Source organism: Crocodylus porosus, unplaced genomic scaffold, assembly GCF_001723895.1.
Source record: "Crocodylus porosus isolate Cpor-Errol unplaced genomic scaffold, CroPor_comp1, whole genome shotgun sequence".
Taxonomy (NCBI): Eukaryota; Metazoa; Chordata; order Crocodylia; family Crocodylidae; genus Crocodylus; species Crocodylus porosus.
This window is the reverse complement of record NW_017728931.1, coordinates 54134540-54150384: the sequence shown is the minus strand read 5'-3', so window position 1 is coordinate 54150384 and position 15845 is coordinate 54134540. Positions and strand designations below refer to the sequence as shown.

The 15845-nt window shown below is 47.6% G+C and overlaps 1 protein-coding gene and 1 long non-coding RNA gene across 5 annotated transcripts in view; one reads left to right on the top strand and one right to left on the bottom strand.

Moving 5' to 3' along the window:
• Positions 1-5885, bottom strand: part of TEF (TEF, PAR bZIP transcription factor) — a 20428-nt gene extending 14543 nt beyond the window's left edge. For 3 of the 4 annotated variants that reach the window (XM_019545010.1, XM_019545013.1, XM_019545012.1), the window contains exon 1: positions 5741-5885. In XM_019545010.1, the coding sequence (XP_019400555.1) occupies positions 5741-5843 (103 nt within the window). In that variant the 5' untranslated portion in view covers positions 5844-5885. The remainder of the gene's footprint in view (positions 1-5740) is intronic. The other variant, XM_019545011.1, reaches the window with a different exon arrangement.
• On the top strand, positions 154-4403 carry LOC109316730. The gene is made up of 2 exons (XR_002102907.1): positions 154-353; positions 4056-4403. It is a non-coding gene; the product is annotated as an uncharacterized LOC109316730 (long non-coding RNA).
• Positions 5886-15845: the final 9960 nt, after the last annotated feature.

Below are 15845 nucleotides of genomic sequence, written 5' to 3'. Positions count from 1 at the left end.
CCGACACACCGGAGGCGGCGGCGGGCGGGGAAGCGCGCATGCGCAGGCAGGCTGCCGCTCCCCCCTCCCCTTGGCACTCAGCAGCGCGAGCTTTTTTTTTTTTCCCTGTCCCCGCCCCTCTCGCGCAGGCCCCGCGCTGTGATTGGGTGAGCTGCTCGAGGGGCGGGCCCACGGCGGCCGGGCCCCCAGCGCTGGCGTCAAGGGGCAGGCGGGGACGCTCGCTCCCCACCGCCGGGCACGTGCGGGGAAGGGTGAGAGGCTCATTAGCATGGCAGCCCCTCCCACGTCACCACCAGCTGCAGTTTCTTCCACTGTCGAGAATCGGAGGGGAGGGGGGACCGAGCAGGGAGCGGGTAACGGTAGCCGGCGCGGTGCGCACGCAGGGGAGGCAGCCAATAGCCCGTTAACGGTCGGCGGCTCCGACCTTCGGGGGGGAGGGGCTGGTAGCGTCACATCCCGTCCTCCGCGCGCTGTTTTCGGGGCCCGGCGCGACAGACGGGGCTGCGCGCATGCGCACGTGGCTCTGCTGCCCTCGCGGCAGCCACGTGCGGGCGTCGGGCGGGGCGGGGATTTCTCAGCAGCGCTCAGCAGTGAAGTGAATGCCAGTGGCTGCTGGGGTGGGGGGTGGTCCCCTGCCTTCTGTTGATTTCCCCCTCCCAGCAAGAGTAGATGAGCCCCACCACTACCACCACAAGAGAGGGAGCCTGGGGCAGCAGTTGTGGGGTGCTTTGGGCTCTGGGTTCCAGGGCTTTTCAGCCTAGGGGCCTTCCACTGCCAGTGCTGCTACTCGTGACTCCTGTTTGCGTGCCTGCCCTGGCAGGAAAAGAACTAGGGGCCTGGCCTTAAAGCTAGTGGACACCCTGCTTAAAACAAGCAAAAGGAAGTTCTTTTTCACACAATATGTCCTTATGGCGTGCAGCTGCTTGCCTCCAGGTGTCAGGGTGGCTGAGACTTTAGCTAGGTTCAAAAAGAGATTGGACAAGTTCCTGGAGGAAAAGGGCATGGGTGGCTCCTGGGTGCAGGAGTTGGGGGCACAGCCTCCAAATCAGAACTTCCTTCACCTAAATGCTGGAGGCTGCAAGTGTGAGAGGCGCAGTGAGGGAAACTCTGTTCTTACCAGATTACCTCTAAGCACCCACTCCCAGCCACCTGTCCCCTGACCCAGTACAAGGCAGTTCTTATCTTCTTTCAAGGCAAACCCAGAGATTTCAAATAGGAATCCAGTCTGGTAAAAAGATTCTAACCAGTTGTGATCTCCCCAAGTTCTTTGCAACAGAAAAAAAAGCTCTATTATTTCTCCATAGACAAAAAATGGTGAAACAGAGCTGGCATTTTTCCAAGGGGTGCCTTGAGTCTAGAAGGGTTGAGAACCACCGTCTGTCAGACACACCCTGGATGAAAGACAGGGCAGGGAGGCACAGTAACGCAAGGTGCTAGCATGCTGTTTGAACTGAAATAAAATAATAATTATAATATCAAAAGCTGTCATCATAAGAATTCCTCTCCTAAGAACAAGCCTCTGGGAAAACCAAAGCAAACCCAGCCTTGAGATACTGTAGTGCTACTGCCTAGGTCAGCTAATGTAGCTGTTCAGAGGATATACTGAAAAGCATCATGCCTAACTCAACAATTCTCAGCTGGATCAAGAGATCGCATACCTAGGGGACTGGATTTGGTCTCCTGGTTCTACAGCATAGCTGTGCATGCTGGATATAATGTTGCTAAACCCTTGGAAGAAGGAAGAGACTGTATTTCAAGGGCTGCAAACAGTTTCAAGTAACAAAGGGAAAATGGTACCACATTCAGAGATATAGGTTCAATATAGCAGTACTGAGGAGATGGAGGAAGCGCCTCACAACAGTGTAGCATACGGTGATCAAGAGCTCTAGTTTTTTTTTTTAGTGTTAGTGATTTCATACAGCATTCCTGAGAATACATGTAATTGATGCAGGAAACATGCACCACACTTACTACATAAGTTAAGGGAATAGCACTTGCATGCAGTCTTTGTTTCCAAAACCTCAACACAGCTAAGTGCTGGAGATGCTCCTCAAAATCTCAGCTGGCAGAATTAATACATTCATAGACAAGGGTGATATACATTTCAAATATACTCTTCTCTAGACAGAAAGAGTATCTCCAGAAATGCTGGGCATTTCCATAGTAATGTCAAAAATAAAAAATAAAAATACATCCCAAGCATTGGAGGGCAGTAGTATCCATACTCAAGGCAAACCACCCCATACCCATAGGAAGTACTTCCATAACTCAGCCAAAGAACTGCATTCCTTCAGCATGGTAGATTATCTTTTAAAAGAGGGAAGCTCAATTGTGCATTTTCCTGAGTTATCTATGACTACAGAGTTCCCTCCCACAGGATCCAAGAGCTACCTCAAAATGTAACCCCTTCCTGTCCCAGTTGCAAGGTATATTTCTTTGAGTTGGTGGTCACAACACACATCCTTCACAGTATATCAAAACAAAGGACAAACCAGTAAGAATTTCCCCACCCCAGGGATAGGAACAGAGAAGGCAAATGTAATAGGTGATAGTTACGTTGTTTAATACATCACTGAAAGGCACCCAGCTAGCATGATGCACAGTACAAGAAACTAAGCAGAACCAGACTCATGTCAAATGGATTAATAAACACCTGCTACAGATTCTGTTTGGTAAATGAATTGTACGCATGGCAAGTCTCCTTTAGCTCGTCTGGCAGAAAAAGAGAAACATATACATAAAGCAGATGCAGTATACCATATGCCATTAAGCAGGAGGCAATGACCATTCACACCAGACAAGCCCCAACCCCACCCTCCATCACCCCTACCCCATATCCAGATCTAGTAGCTCTAGAAAGGGAAACTGGACTGTAGGAAAAGTTTCTTCTTACTCTTCTTTCAGGTAACAATGAAAAACTCAGTGTGAAGAGACCAGAAGGAGCAGAACTGGAAGGAGAAAAATACCAGGGGGATTCAGCTGAAGGGGTGTCATTGTGCCCTTGCAAACTGGGATCCAGTCCTCATTTTTGCTTTCCACTATTTCACTTTAAAGATGCTGTTTCCCCTGCCCCACAGCAGGAGCGATTTTATAGTGTGAGGAGCCTAAATGCCAATGCTGAAGCAGTTAATCAGTGCCTTTCTCCACTCCAGATCCCCAAAGCAATCTAGTCTGGCAGTGAATTTACATGTTCTTCCAATACCACTAAGAGAGGTGATTAGGCTCATTCACCAAACTTCATTACTTTAAGGTCCCAAAGCAGCCACTTACAATGCTTTTACTTAAGACTGACATCACCCACTGCTTGTTTCTCCATACAAGCTCATAAGATGCTGAACATTATGATTGTTTAATTTTGTACAGTCATAGCCTTGTGACTTTTGCACATGGGCAGTTTGACTTACATAATACTAGTCACTTGTGCAGGTAGGAGTATGTGGGAAGCTGCTTGTGGGATCCTTTCCACTGCATGTTGTCTGGGTGTCACATACTTGGTACTGAGACAGTGATGAGAGGCTGTTTTGTGACTTTTTCCTTGGCCTTCTCCTGAGATTAGATATTCTAATCACCAACAGAAAAAATGGATAGGTGTAACAAACCAGGAGTTGCTGTACATCAGCCATACCTTCCTGGTTCACTGCAATTCTACAGTGCAAGTGGCACTCAAGTTTAATGCCAGTTTCTCTTGCACTGTGGTATTAAGAATGGGGATAAAAGGCAAGGAGGGGATTGTATTTGGCTTTTATATTGAAAAGTTTGTGATAGGGAATTCAGCTCCAAATGAGGAGAGGTAAATCCCAGTTCCAGTGCAATAGCTCTGTAAATAAAATACCCACTCTAGGCAGAGTGGGTGTGTACACTTACCACTACCAGGAGAATCACTCTGAGAGTACAGCATGTGCAAAATGAGTGTCTGGGGTCTAACAGATTGGGAGAAGCATGTGGTAAGGGCCTTGAAAGAGGCTCTGGGCTTGCCGGGGTTGGTAGATGTACCATATCCCCCTCCCCCAAATAAAAAGGCTCATCAAATTAAGAATGGATTTTTTTTCCTCTAGCTCCTGGAAAACAGATTCTTTTTCCCAGCCCTCCTCCAGTGGATGATCTGCACTGAGGTGCCTCGGGTGTCCCTGGTGTGGAAACCAAGGATCTATCAAGCCAAGCTTCATCTCAGCTACAAGGACCTTTGTACCAGTGAAAGTACCTTCCTCCTTCTGCCACAACTGCACCCTCCCTTCCAAGGCAGCTTTTCATCATGGCATGAGACAGCTGAGAAACAGGTCCTGAACATCCAGCTCCATAACATACAAGAGGCTGATGGTTGCTTGAGGTCCCAGCAGGGGGGCAAAGGAGTGCGTTCACACCAAGAGGAATTGAGAGAATAAATTAGCACTAGTTCCAGTTAACCCCTTTGTCATCACAGGTACTCCTATTGCCTCATGTGTCTCTTCAATCTAGAGCTACTTTTACTCAGTACCAAACCCTTGACTCCCACCAGGCCCTCATTATCCCACAAACCCCTTACTAAGGGTAGATGCCCAACAGCCATATGTCGCGAATGGCTTTTCTGCAGCAGGCTGCCTGCATCACAATAACCCTTTGCTACCATTTCACCGTGGCAAGCAGTTTCGCACAACCCACAGTTCAGCAAATACAGGCCTTTACGAGGTCACCAGGCACATGTTTGGACTTGACTGAGGAATGCCTTGGTGCTTCTACAGCACTCCCACAACACTGAGCAACAGTATTAGCTGCAAGCAGAAAGTAGCTGTAACCTCCCACCTGCAGATGGGAAGAGGGAGGGGGTTGGATGAACAAGCAGGGTCTGGGAGGGACCTCCAGAGGTCATCTCATCCAGTGGTTCTCAATCTTTTGTAACAGGACCCATTTGTAAAAAGACTGATGGCCAGTCCCCACCCAGCACCCCATACTCCCCACCCACTGCCCCCAGCATGGGGCAGGGGGGGGGGTTGTGAGGCAGCAGGAGCCCCCAAGCAGCCCCTAGCAGGCTGGATCTCTGCCAGTCTGCAAGGGAAAAAACACTGTTTTTTTTCCCCTCTCGTTTTTCTCCTTTAAAGGAGAATCCATGTTTAAAGTTTGTTAATCCATTTTTTAAAAGTTGGCTCCCACCCTTTAAAACATCCTTCATACAAGTTGAGAAACCCTGATCTAGTCCGACCCCTCCCTGAGGCCGGATGACCCCGCACCTCCTCCCCATCCAACTACATATGCAGGAGGGACCGTGGGAGATAGCTCCCACCTGCAGAGGGGAGTCGGCGACCCCCCACGTCCCGCGCATCCAGCACTGGATGTCCGAGCCCTCCCCGGAGCCTAGACGGGTCCCTCTCGGCGCCCGGCGACTCCAGCCACAATCAATGCCCGGCCGGGCCGGGTGGAGACGGGACGCGCATTGCACAGCCTCACCCCAGCGTTCCCCTGGTCCACGCACGGCAGCACGACTCGCCTAGATGCCCGCACCACCACGCGACCCGCGGCGGGGGGCGACGGTCCCCACTGCAGAGCTGGAGCCTGGGGCCAGCGACCGGGGAGCGACTCCCGGCCGTTGCCCTGCCCCGTCGGCCCACGTGCAAAGCCTGAGAAGCCCCCGGACGCGGGATCGGCCGCTCGGCGCTTCGGACACTGGCTCTTCTCTCTCCTGCCCGCTCCTCGATACGCCCCGACCAGGCACCCGCCTGTCTCTGCGATCCCAACGAGGTGCACGCGCGTTCACCCCCCGTCCTACCTGCCAGGTTGCCGGTGCCGGGCAAGGAGTACTCCAGCAGGGACTTCAGGACTTCGGGGAAGTCCATGGCTGCAGGGGCGCCGCGGCTGCTGCAGCCCGACATTGCCGGGCGGGAGGGGCTGTGATGGCTTTAATGAGAGGTGCGAGAGCGCCGCGGGAGGGAGGGGAAGGGGGGGCGGGGTGCTCGGCCCCCGCCCCGCCCCGCCCCGCGCCGGCCAATGGCGGCGCCGCCCCACGAGCGCCCCGCGCTGAGTTGCCCGCCAGGATAGGCGGCTAGGGTGCGCCGCGGCCAATCAGGGGGCAGAGAACGGGGCTAGTTACCTAACGTTCCAATTCCTGAGGTGTCTGCGCGCTTTTCCCACCACTGCTCGCGCAGAGCCTCAGAGCTAGTCACAGATAGGCGCTGTACTGTACCCCAGTGGCTGCCAGGCCCAAGGAGAGCCCCTCTCCCTGACATCTTTCCATGCTGTTTATTACCTCCCCTCAGGTACACTCCCTGGACACAGCGGCAGCCCTGCCATGCTGCTCTGACACGGGTAATACTGGGAACAGGGCAAGGCACCCGGGTTCCCCTTCAAAAATCTCACTCTTACCCATCTTTGCCTAAAAAAACAGAACACAATAAAATAAGGAGCATTTGTCTGCAAAGGCACGGCAAAAGCTGATCCAAAAACAAGATGAGCAGACGCCATCCTGGGTGATGGAGTGGAGGTCTTTAGAGGTAGTGAAGGGCTTGTTGACGTCTTCTGTGGGAAGTTAAGCGTGAGCATAAATGTTTCCCACTTAAGTGGCTAAAGTCCTTCCTCTGATGTCACCTGGCTCTGAGGGGGAACAGATCTGGCTGTCCTCAAGTGGTCTCTCCTGAACCTTTCAGAATCCTGTTTCTGCGGCTGCATGGGGCAAACAGAACCACCTTTACTTTCCCCGCTTTTTAACTATATCCCCCTGCACTCCTCTGCTGTCATTTCAAATGTGTGCATTTAAATTAGTACTAATTAAATATTTCATAAGCATGAACAACCTTTAACACTTGGGGTTCCCAGAAAGTGGACCCAAGCCAGCAAAGCGAGTTACATCATACTTAATTTAAGCACAGAAAAGTATCTCTACTGAAGTGAGTGGTACCACTCACACCTTGAAATATATGCATGTGCAAAAACCCCTGGCATTCAGGACTGGCTCAAGAATGGCATGAGCAGTCAAGTGTTAACCAAAAAAGCCATGGCAGCATTCACAGCCTTAGGTGCACTGTGGTAAACATGCTTCAGTTCAAAAGGATACAGGACGGTACTTGTACAGCTTGAAAGAGAGAGATTGTAGGTGTTGCATGGAGAACGCAGCCAATGCATGCAGCAAAAAGAAAAAGCAAGCAAACAAAAACCCTCATAACATTTCCTGTGAAAGCTGTAAGTGACAGGCTGAAAAGCCAATTTGGCTTTGGAGCCAGGTTTTGGGTTTCATTGGCTTAAGTATTTTGCTGGGACAGGGTCCAGAGTTTTAAAACTGATGATCTTTTTTCTGCCCTCCAAGAATACTGTGTTTCTTTTCAGTATCACAATAAACAGGTTAGATATATTTAAAATAGAAGGAATAGGGGAACGTGCTTATCCTGGGCTGTATGGCTGAGATTTTCAAATTAATTAGGGCTAATAAGCTTTGAAAAAAATCTCAAGTTAGGTGTTTTTGGCACAGCACTTAGATTCAATAACATTAAGCCCTCAGCACCTTCCTTTAAATCAAAAAACAATAGCCAACCTGTAATAACAATCAACTCACATGCAGGCTGGCAAATACACCACTGCCTACAAGTACCAGTCTTTATAGTGTACCTCTCCTGCCAAAAGCTATGGTAAAGTGATAGGCCCCAGAGGATTCCTTAACGCTCAAAAGATTGTGGCTACTTTAATCCCAGGGGAGGAGAATCGGTTCTCCCTGGTGGACACCAACCTGTCAGCAGCTCCCTCTTGTAGAGCGAGGAAGCTCTAAGTCTCCACCCATTCTTCAGTATAGGGCAGAAAAGAGACATACTCTCTCAAGGAGAAGGCCCATGTTCTTCTCTCACACCTACCATCTAGTTTCAAACCTTGTCCATCTTGGTTGGTAGAGGCAAGTGGATTGGTTGTAGAGCCATTCATTATTGTGAGGCTCTATCCATGTCTGCATAACGTGGACTGGCACCCACTGTGCCTTGATATGCAATGTTCTGTCCTTCTCACTCTGCTCCTGTTGACTCCAGGATGGTTATCAGTTCAGTTATGACCAAATCAGTTAGTCCCTTTCTAAAATGGCAATGGAAGGGGTGGTGGTATTTCAGTTGCACATGCCTGATTCCATGCTAGGCTGTGACCTCTCTTGGAAGGTGATACTGCACTGATCAGGGACACTTTGACTGAACACCCCTAGTTATCTGTTGCATAATCTTCTTGTCAGTAATTTGTAGAACTATTGACTGTGGATTTTTGCTGCAGCAAATGAGGGAATTTATGAGGGTGTGAAATTGCCAGCACGAGTGTTTTACCATTTGGCAGTGATGGACCAAATGATGGGTGCTATTCAACTGAGATCAAATAGATCATTTCTTGTGTCCACTATATCTCTGAGATGTCTTGCTAAAATTATACATTCCTCTTGTCCCATAGACCCAGAAAATGCTGTCTCTGTCCTGGAGAAATGCTTCTATAATACATAATACATTATGATGTATCAGGGCTTACTTGATTTCAAGACCTTGGGAAACAAATCCTTCCAGGGGGTAGCATCATAAAAACAAGGAGCTTGTCTCTTCTTTTGGGTCCTTACTTGTGAGGGGATGTGATGGGGATTAGTGAAGATAGTTTAAGTAAACATTGTTTCATCTGAAACAGTCATGTATTAGCCATGGCACCAAGGTGTTCAGTTTGGACTAGCTATACCCTTATTTATCCTGCAATGATTTACAGGCTTGCGTATAGGTTTATGTTGTAATTAAATTTAAATGTAGTTCTCAGTAAGACTTCATCATTCACAACTTGTTAATCCCCTAGCAGCATGTTTGCTCACAGATTTGAGCAACCATGATCATATTATACCACCCCTGCATTCTTTATGTGAATTAAGATTGAGTTACCACTCCTAGATCTTAAAGCCCTACATGGTGCGGGTTTGGGCTACCTTCACAACTGTTTTGCTAAATTTTGGCCTGCTGAATGCATATCTGATTGCACACACCCTGCTGCTTGCTGATCCCACTCTCACGCTTGCATTAGGTCTGCATGGGATACTGGCTTTGCTACGCTGGTTTCCTACATATATGGTTCCCCTGGCATCTGTTTCAGTACAGCTCTCTGCATTTTTCACATTCTTTTCACGCCAGTTATGTGTTTTAATAACAATTAATGGTAGGCCCATATTCCTTCCTTCAAACCCCAGCTCTTCATGGAACCAATCCTTTTGCTAGTAGCAGATCCAACAATTTAGCGTTGTTCGCTTTAAATTAATTTCACACTGAGAAAGTATTTTCCTATAGAGTTTTATCATAAATTGTTATTGCTTAAAGTATATCACTGAGCACCCTTGATGCCACTACCATTAACATCATCAGTACCCTTCTTGATCTGAACAGTAAATCAAAGTTTGGGGGAGTGGAGGGGTTGTTTTGGTTAAGGGAGGACACGGTGAAGTCAGGTATCTTTGAAGAAAGCTCTCTATTTACAAAGAACATGCAGGGTTCTGGTTCTTCAGAACACAGGAGTCAAACAACAGGAGATGATTTCCTTGGGCACAGCTCCATGTTCCTGTCTGCCACTAAGCTGTTAGCCCAGACAGTGCTCTCATCTTTTTCTCAGGGTCATACGAGGAGCACTGCTGTAGTGAGCTTTCTCCTGCTTCCATTCGCTTGTTTCTCTTACACATATGCCTCCACTCAAAACAATACCCAGTAGGGCCCTTCTGTACGCATCATTCAAATTCTTGTGAGGCCTTGGGCAGTGGCAGAGGCCTATGTTTTGGTCAGAAAATCAGTATTTTTTCATAGAGGAGCTTAATTGTTTCCTACAGCTATCTTAAATAAAGGGTGATGGCTAAACTCACCCATTTCAATTATATTTTGCTCAACCCTCAGCATTCATTATTATAATAGCTCAGCCTCAATAGAAAGTAAGTGAAGTTCTCTGCTTATTGAGTGCAGTTTGTCTCCTAGAATAGAAATGTTATAAATAGATGGGGTTTTTTCATTCAGCTGAGACAATTAATTTTGGCAGCAGAAGCATCTTCTATTGAATGACGTAGTCATCTCTCACAAGGCTTTAGTGTCACTTCTGTTGCAAAAGGATTCCTAGTGTACTTTAGGAAGGCTCCAACCCTTGTGGTTATAAAAATCTGGCACTTAATTCCTTGGCACTCATTTCCCATCGTACCAGGAAACAATTTATTGGTGGCTAGACATTAACCTTTCTGCATCAGTCATTTAGATTTTTCAGTATTTAGTCTTAAACCCCCTATTGTACTAAATAATCAACTGAAATCAGTCACTGAGCAGGAGATTTACCTATTTATTCCATAAATAATTTGGACTTATTTTGAGGAATTTTTGTAGCTTTTGGCAGGAGCCAGATTTCCCCACATTCTCTGCTAATGACGTACATTTCACTACCACCTTTGAAAAGGATTGTCTGCTGCATATCTAGCTTCCCCATTCCAAAAGGGCATTATCCACACCTCCAGGGATGATGGTTATAAATGAAAGGCATTTACATCACCTCTTGGGAACCCAGGTCTGTGATACCAGAGCAAGTGGAAGTTCAGCTGCATCAGTAGAGCTGGAAAGGATTATATTAAGCCTACTGGGGCAGCTGCCAAACAGAACTGAGGTTCAGTGGCCTTCCTTGAGTTGCTTTCCAGTATCTTTCTGCTCATTTTGAATCAGTCCCTAGCCGATGACTATCCATTGTATTAAATTAATTGGTTGGATCTTTTGCTCTTTGTGAACAATTATAATTGATCACCACAGGCTAGGCTGTTGGGTGTGTAATTCAAATAAATGGAGATAATTATTTCAAAAAAATAATTATGCAGCAAAGCAGCAACTGGATGGCTCAGGGGGTCGAGAATGGAAGAGGGAGATTTTCTTTTGTTACAACGCTAGAGACTCAGTTCAGTGACTGTAAAAGGAGTTGATCAATTTAAGTCTAGTTTGTATAAGTACTGTATCAGGGTTCAGTCCCCTTCCACAATTATTGACAGAACCAGAGTATCTGAACTGGGTTTGCCTCATTTGGCACTCTGTTTATAAAGTTTTACCAAATGGCATACTGTAGCAGTCCTGCAAGTACAAACTCTCCTTGCCAGGCTATGCTCCTGGCTCCCACAGTTTTCTCAGCTGTTGTTTTCTCCAGGGGACATAATCTTCCAGCCCTATGATCTATTAGTCCTGGAGCTAACTAGCTTCTAGACTACCAACTCCTGGACTGCTTATTTATTTCTTTTCACTGTTGAAGTAGTCTTAAAGAGGCCATCACAATCAGGTATATTCCTACATTACAAAACTGCTCCCACTTGGTGGTGTTAGTACTCAGCAAGGGCTTACACCAAACTCCCTCTTTATTTCTTGGGTTGGTATGTTGCAAGGGGGTAGTATGTGAAGGAATTACACATGAAAATCCTGTTTTAAGGGTGGAGAATTTGATTGCTATGGACATCTGTCTGACTCCTTGCAGCAGGACAATTCAAAAAATCTAACCCAGTTGGTTGTTGAAAGGCCTCCTTCCCCCCAGCTTAATCAGAAAAGGTCAGCCTGATTGATCAGAATGTTCCTGTCACAGCTCCTACAGGAGAGGAAAGGTGGGGAGGGAGGGAGGAAGAATTAGAGTTAATCCCCAGATACAAGCTGCTGGTGGGAGCCAGGGAGGTGTGCCTCATGTCAACAGCAGGCTGAACATTTCTCCTTAATCCTTTTCTTTGATCACTAGGCACATCACAGCAGGGTGTTCAGTTTCAGCTCAGCTCCCCCAGGCAGGGTGATAGGGAGGGGCGGGCAGGCTGTTTGTTGTGGAAGCCATAGGGATAGGATAAAGCACTCTCCTCCTTGAAGTGGGGAAAGCACTGGGTTTTGGTCTCACCTGTAGGTACAGAATTTCAGCCCCTTCACCCCTGCTTAACACGAGCTTGAGAAATGCTTCCGCAACTGTCTGACAGCAGCCCACAGCCAAGTGCAGTGGTCAGAGCAGTGTTTTTCAGCTGCTCTGGCTAGGTATCTCCATGGCCAATATCTCTGTGACTTCAGATTGGCATTGCTGTGATCAGTACTCCAAGCTGGCACTTGTGTATAGCCCATGGATGGGGAATCAGTGTGGGCTGTGACCATACAGCCCTCCATTTGACAGTCCTATGTTTTTTTCTGCCATCTTATTCCCCATTGCTTGTTTGCACTTCAGTTCTTTTTTCACAATGTTAATGAGTCCTAACAGTAATGCTTTGGCCCCTTCCTTCTGTCCCACATATCAATGACAAGCAGAGTCTATTACTGGGGCCCCTGTATTGAACAAGCAGCTGAAATGGGCTAAGCGAACAGAATAACTTGCATTTCTAGCCTTAGGCAGAAGACATTCCTCACACAGGGCATGCCAGAAGTTAATTAGCTTGCCAATGTAAAAATGTGTCGCCTTGGACAACACTCATTACAGGTGGGTCCCGTATACCTTTGCTTACCCAACCCTATTCTTTGCAGGTTGCTGCTCCCTGGAAAATTAAGATGGTAGGCAGGGACCTAACATGCTTCCAGCACCCCTGTTAGGAGTCAAATTAATATAGGAGAGTGATGGAAGAAAGGAAAGTAGTTGAAATCACAGAAGGATCAGCACTTCTGAATGAGGTGGCCACTAAAGCTCTTCTGTGTCAGCCCTCATGCCTCTTTTATATCAGATAGTTGTAACCAGCAAAGTAGGGTGTTGTACTAAAAAAAAATCATTGTACAGGTTTGAATCCTGTAGACTACAAATTATGCAGTGCAGTTCCCCTGTGGTCTGTAGTTTTACCTAGAAAAGTTGTGGAATCACCGCTACTGGAAGTTTGAAAGGGCAGGTTAGGCCAGTTGTTCTCAACCTTGTTAGACTCAAGGCACCCTTTGGAAAATACCATTTTTTTGTTTTCACTCATTTTTTGACTACAGAAAAATATTAGGTGTTCTGTTGCAAAGAACTCAGAGAGACCACAACAACTCAGAATGTTTTTACACTATGGATTCCTATTTGAAAACTCTGGGTTTATCATGTGAATTGTGTGCACACACCTAACAGTGCTAACATTGCATGATGTCCCGCAGGACCCTTGAAAAGTTCCCTGGTTGAGAATCACTGGATTAGACCACTGATTCCCAAAGAGCGTGCCATGGCACAGGGATAGACGTGTGCTGTGAGATCCCATTAGGGGTAAATGCTCTAGTCTCCCATACAGGACCCTATGCCTGACCAGCTACTCCAGTAGTGCCTGGAGCTGCTCCTCTGGAGACTGCCACTGCTATTGGTTCCCTCCTTTACCCATTCCTCAGCAGCCCTTGTGCCTGACTCCCTCATGCTCCCAGCAGTGCACTTGACTGCAAGTGGGCAAGTAAATGCAGACAGAGCAAATTTTGCAACCTGGCTCATCCACTTCACTCCTTCCATGCTCTAGGGGCCATGGGGGTGATCATGGGTATGTGAGACCTTGCAGGAGGAGCCTCGGTAGCAGGGGCTGTTCTTCTCCCCTGAGGTACAAACCAGAGGTCAGCAGGGGCAGACATCAGAAAGAGCAAGGCACAGTGGGGTGAGGTCCTGCTCCTACTGCCCTTAGGTGGTACCAGCTAGATCAGTGATTCTCAACTTTTTTTTTTAGCCTCGAGGCCTCCCTCCATATCTTTTTCTGGATTGGATCTAATCTCAGTGATTTTCAACTAGGGTGCTGTGAAATCTGAAAGCATGCTCCCAATTTTAATCCAGAAAAAACTGCCCCAAAGTTTGGGAAACCCTGGGTTAGATGAACATTTGCCTGACCCAAGGTTTGGACTAGACCAGATCTCTCAAGATCCCTCCCAGCCCTATTTTTCTGTGATTCTTTATCAAGTGGCTAAGACCAGCTCTGTAACAGCCACCTCTTTTACCCCTTGTATCCCAAAGCACTGTACAGACTGTACTACTCACCCATCACTGAAATGTAGCTGCCTGTGGGATTATATGCCACACAGCAGAACTGAACAGCAGATCAGAACAGGAAGCAAAGAACACCGTGTCCAACTGAAGCTACCAGGAGGAATTTAGGTCAGAAGAAAACAATTACCCAGGCTGGAACTTGGATGAGGCTGACACTCATATTGTTACGAAAAACATCTTTGGATGATCCAGAACAGTCAGGGCTTCTGCTTTAGGTCTCCAAGCAGAGATGGCAGAAGCCTGTGCTGTCATTCTGAAATGTCAGTTCTGCACAGACTCAGAGGCAGCATGTGGGCTTGAGTCACTCACACCACTTCCTACAGCACCTCGAGTTCCCTTGCAGGTTCTCCCGTTCATGTTTGGCTTATGAACACTGAAGCAGTCACACTCCCTATTCAACTGGTGCTACCCATCTCTACTTTTCTAGGCCTGCTGCCAAAGGAGTACCAGGGCAGAGTGTTAGTCAATATGCAGCTACAGCAACAAGCAACCCTGCCCCTCCTTCTAGGCACCAGAATGGTCACTGTAGACCAAGGGTATTGCTCTAGGAATAAGAGAGATTTATCCAGGACTCCTACAAGAATAAATACTTCTTCTCTGAGCATGAAAAGTCTGTGCCTAGGGTCTCATTTTAGAGCTGGTAGTTCTTAAGTTAATTAGAGAATGCTAATGCTTGGAGTGCAGCATCTCATATACAGAATTGCAGAGGTGCCAGCCCAAGGAATCAGTCAGACACAGTCATAGTAATGATTGCTGCCCTGGCAAGGAAGGGTTAGATGGGCTAGGGACAGACATTACAAAAGCCTGAGCCTGAATTAATTAAATCTTTGCAGGTTAGTCTAACCTGGCTAATCTAAATTGGTTTGTAACCACATAGACATCCCAGAAATGCAGGCACATGCCTGCAGTGGCTCAGGCTAGAATCTGGGGAGCGCTAGAGCAGCCCTCCCTTCTATTTCAGTGCTGAACTGTGGTGTGGGGGAAGCTTGGCCAAGCCCTGGCAGGACACTCCTGCTTAGCAGGGAGTTGTGGGGGAGGGGTGTGGAGCACAGGGGGAAGCCAGGCAGATGTCTGCAGTGTGTGGGAGCTGCAGCTTGGGAACAGAGGGGAGGGGCCAGCTCTGCTGTGGAGCAGAGAGTCCTGCTCAGCCCAGAGAGCATGCCGGGATGCTGGGGGAGTCTGGTTTAACTTAAACCAGCAAGGGGTCTTGGACAGACATTGCATAAACCGGTTTGACCCAAGTCAGTTAAGAACCAGGTTTATCTCAAACCAATTTCAGTCATTTTCAAATTGGTTTATGTCCACTGAATATCTGTTCTGTTATAGGTTTAAACCAATTTCTGATCACTTAAATTGTTTTATGTATAATGTCTGTCCCTAGCCATGGGCATCTAAGCACTTCACTGGATCCCAAACTGTGCAGAAGAGGCATCCACATTTTGGATGCATGTAGAACCACACGGTGCTCCTGATGGGAGACCAAGGAGTGCCAAGCAGTGGGTGCCAGCTGAAGATGCGCTGCCTAGAAACTGGCTGGTAGAATCAGCTGCAAAACCTGAAAGGACTTTCTAGCTGCCCAAGAATTTTCTCTGCCCCATGCTGATGGGTACCCTCTACTGCCTAGTTTCTTCATTTTAATTCTATATCACTCCTGTCTCTTAGTGTCTTCTCCCCTGCTTCGTGTCGTTCCCTTCCTTCCTATTACTTACCTCTACCTGCCTGACTACACCAACCCCACATCTGTGGTCCCACCGCGTGTGCTGCCATCACATCATTCACTCTGTTTGTGTGCTCTGCTCTTCTCTCTGCCCTGTGTCTATCTGGTCTGCTTAGACTGTAATCCCTTCGGGGCAGGGACCATCTGTTGCTGGGTTTGTACAGTATCTCACAAAATGCAGCTCCATACTGAGTTGGCCTTTTGGCACTGCCACAATAATAACTATGAT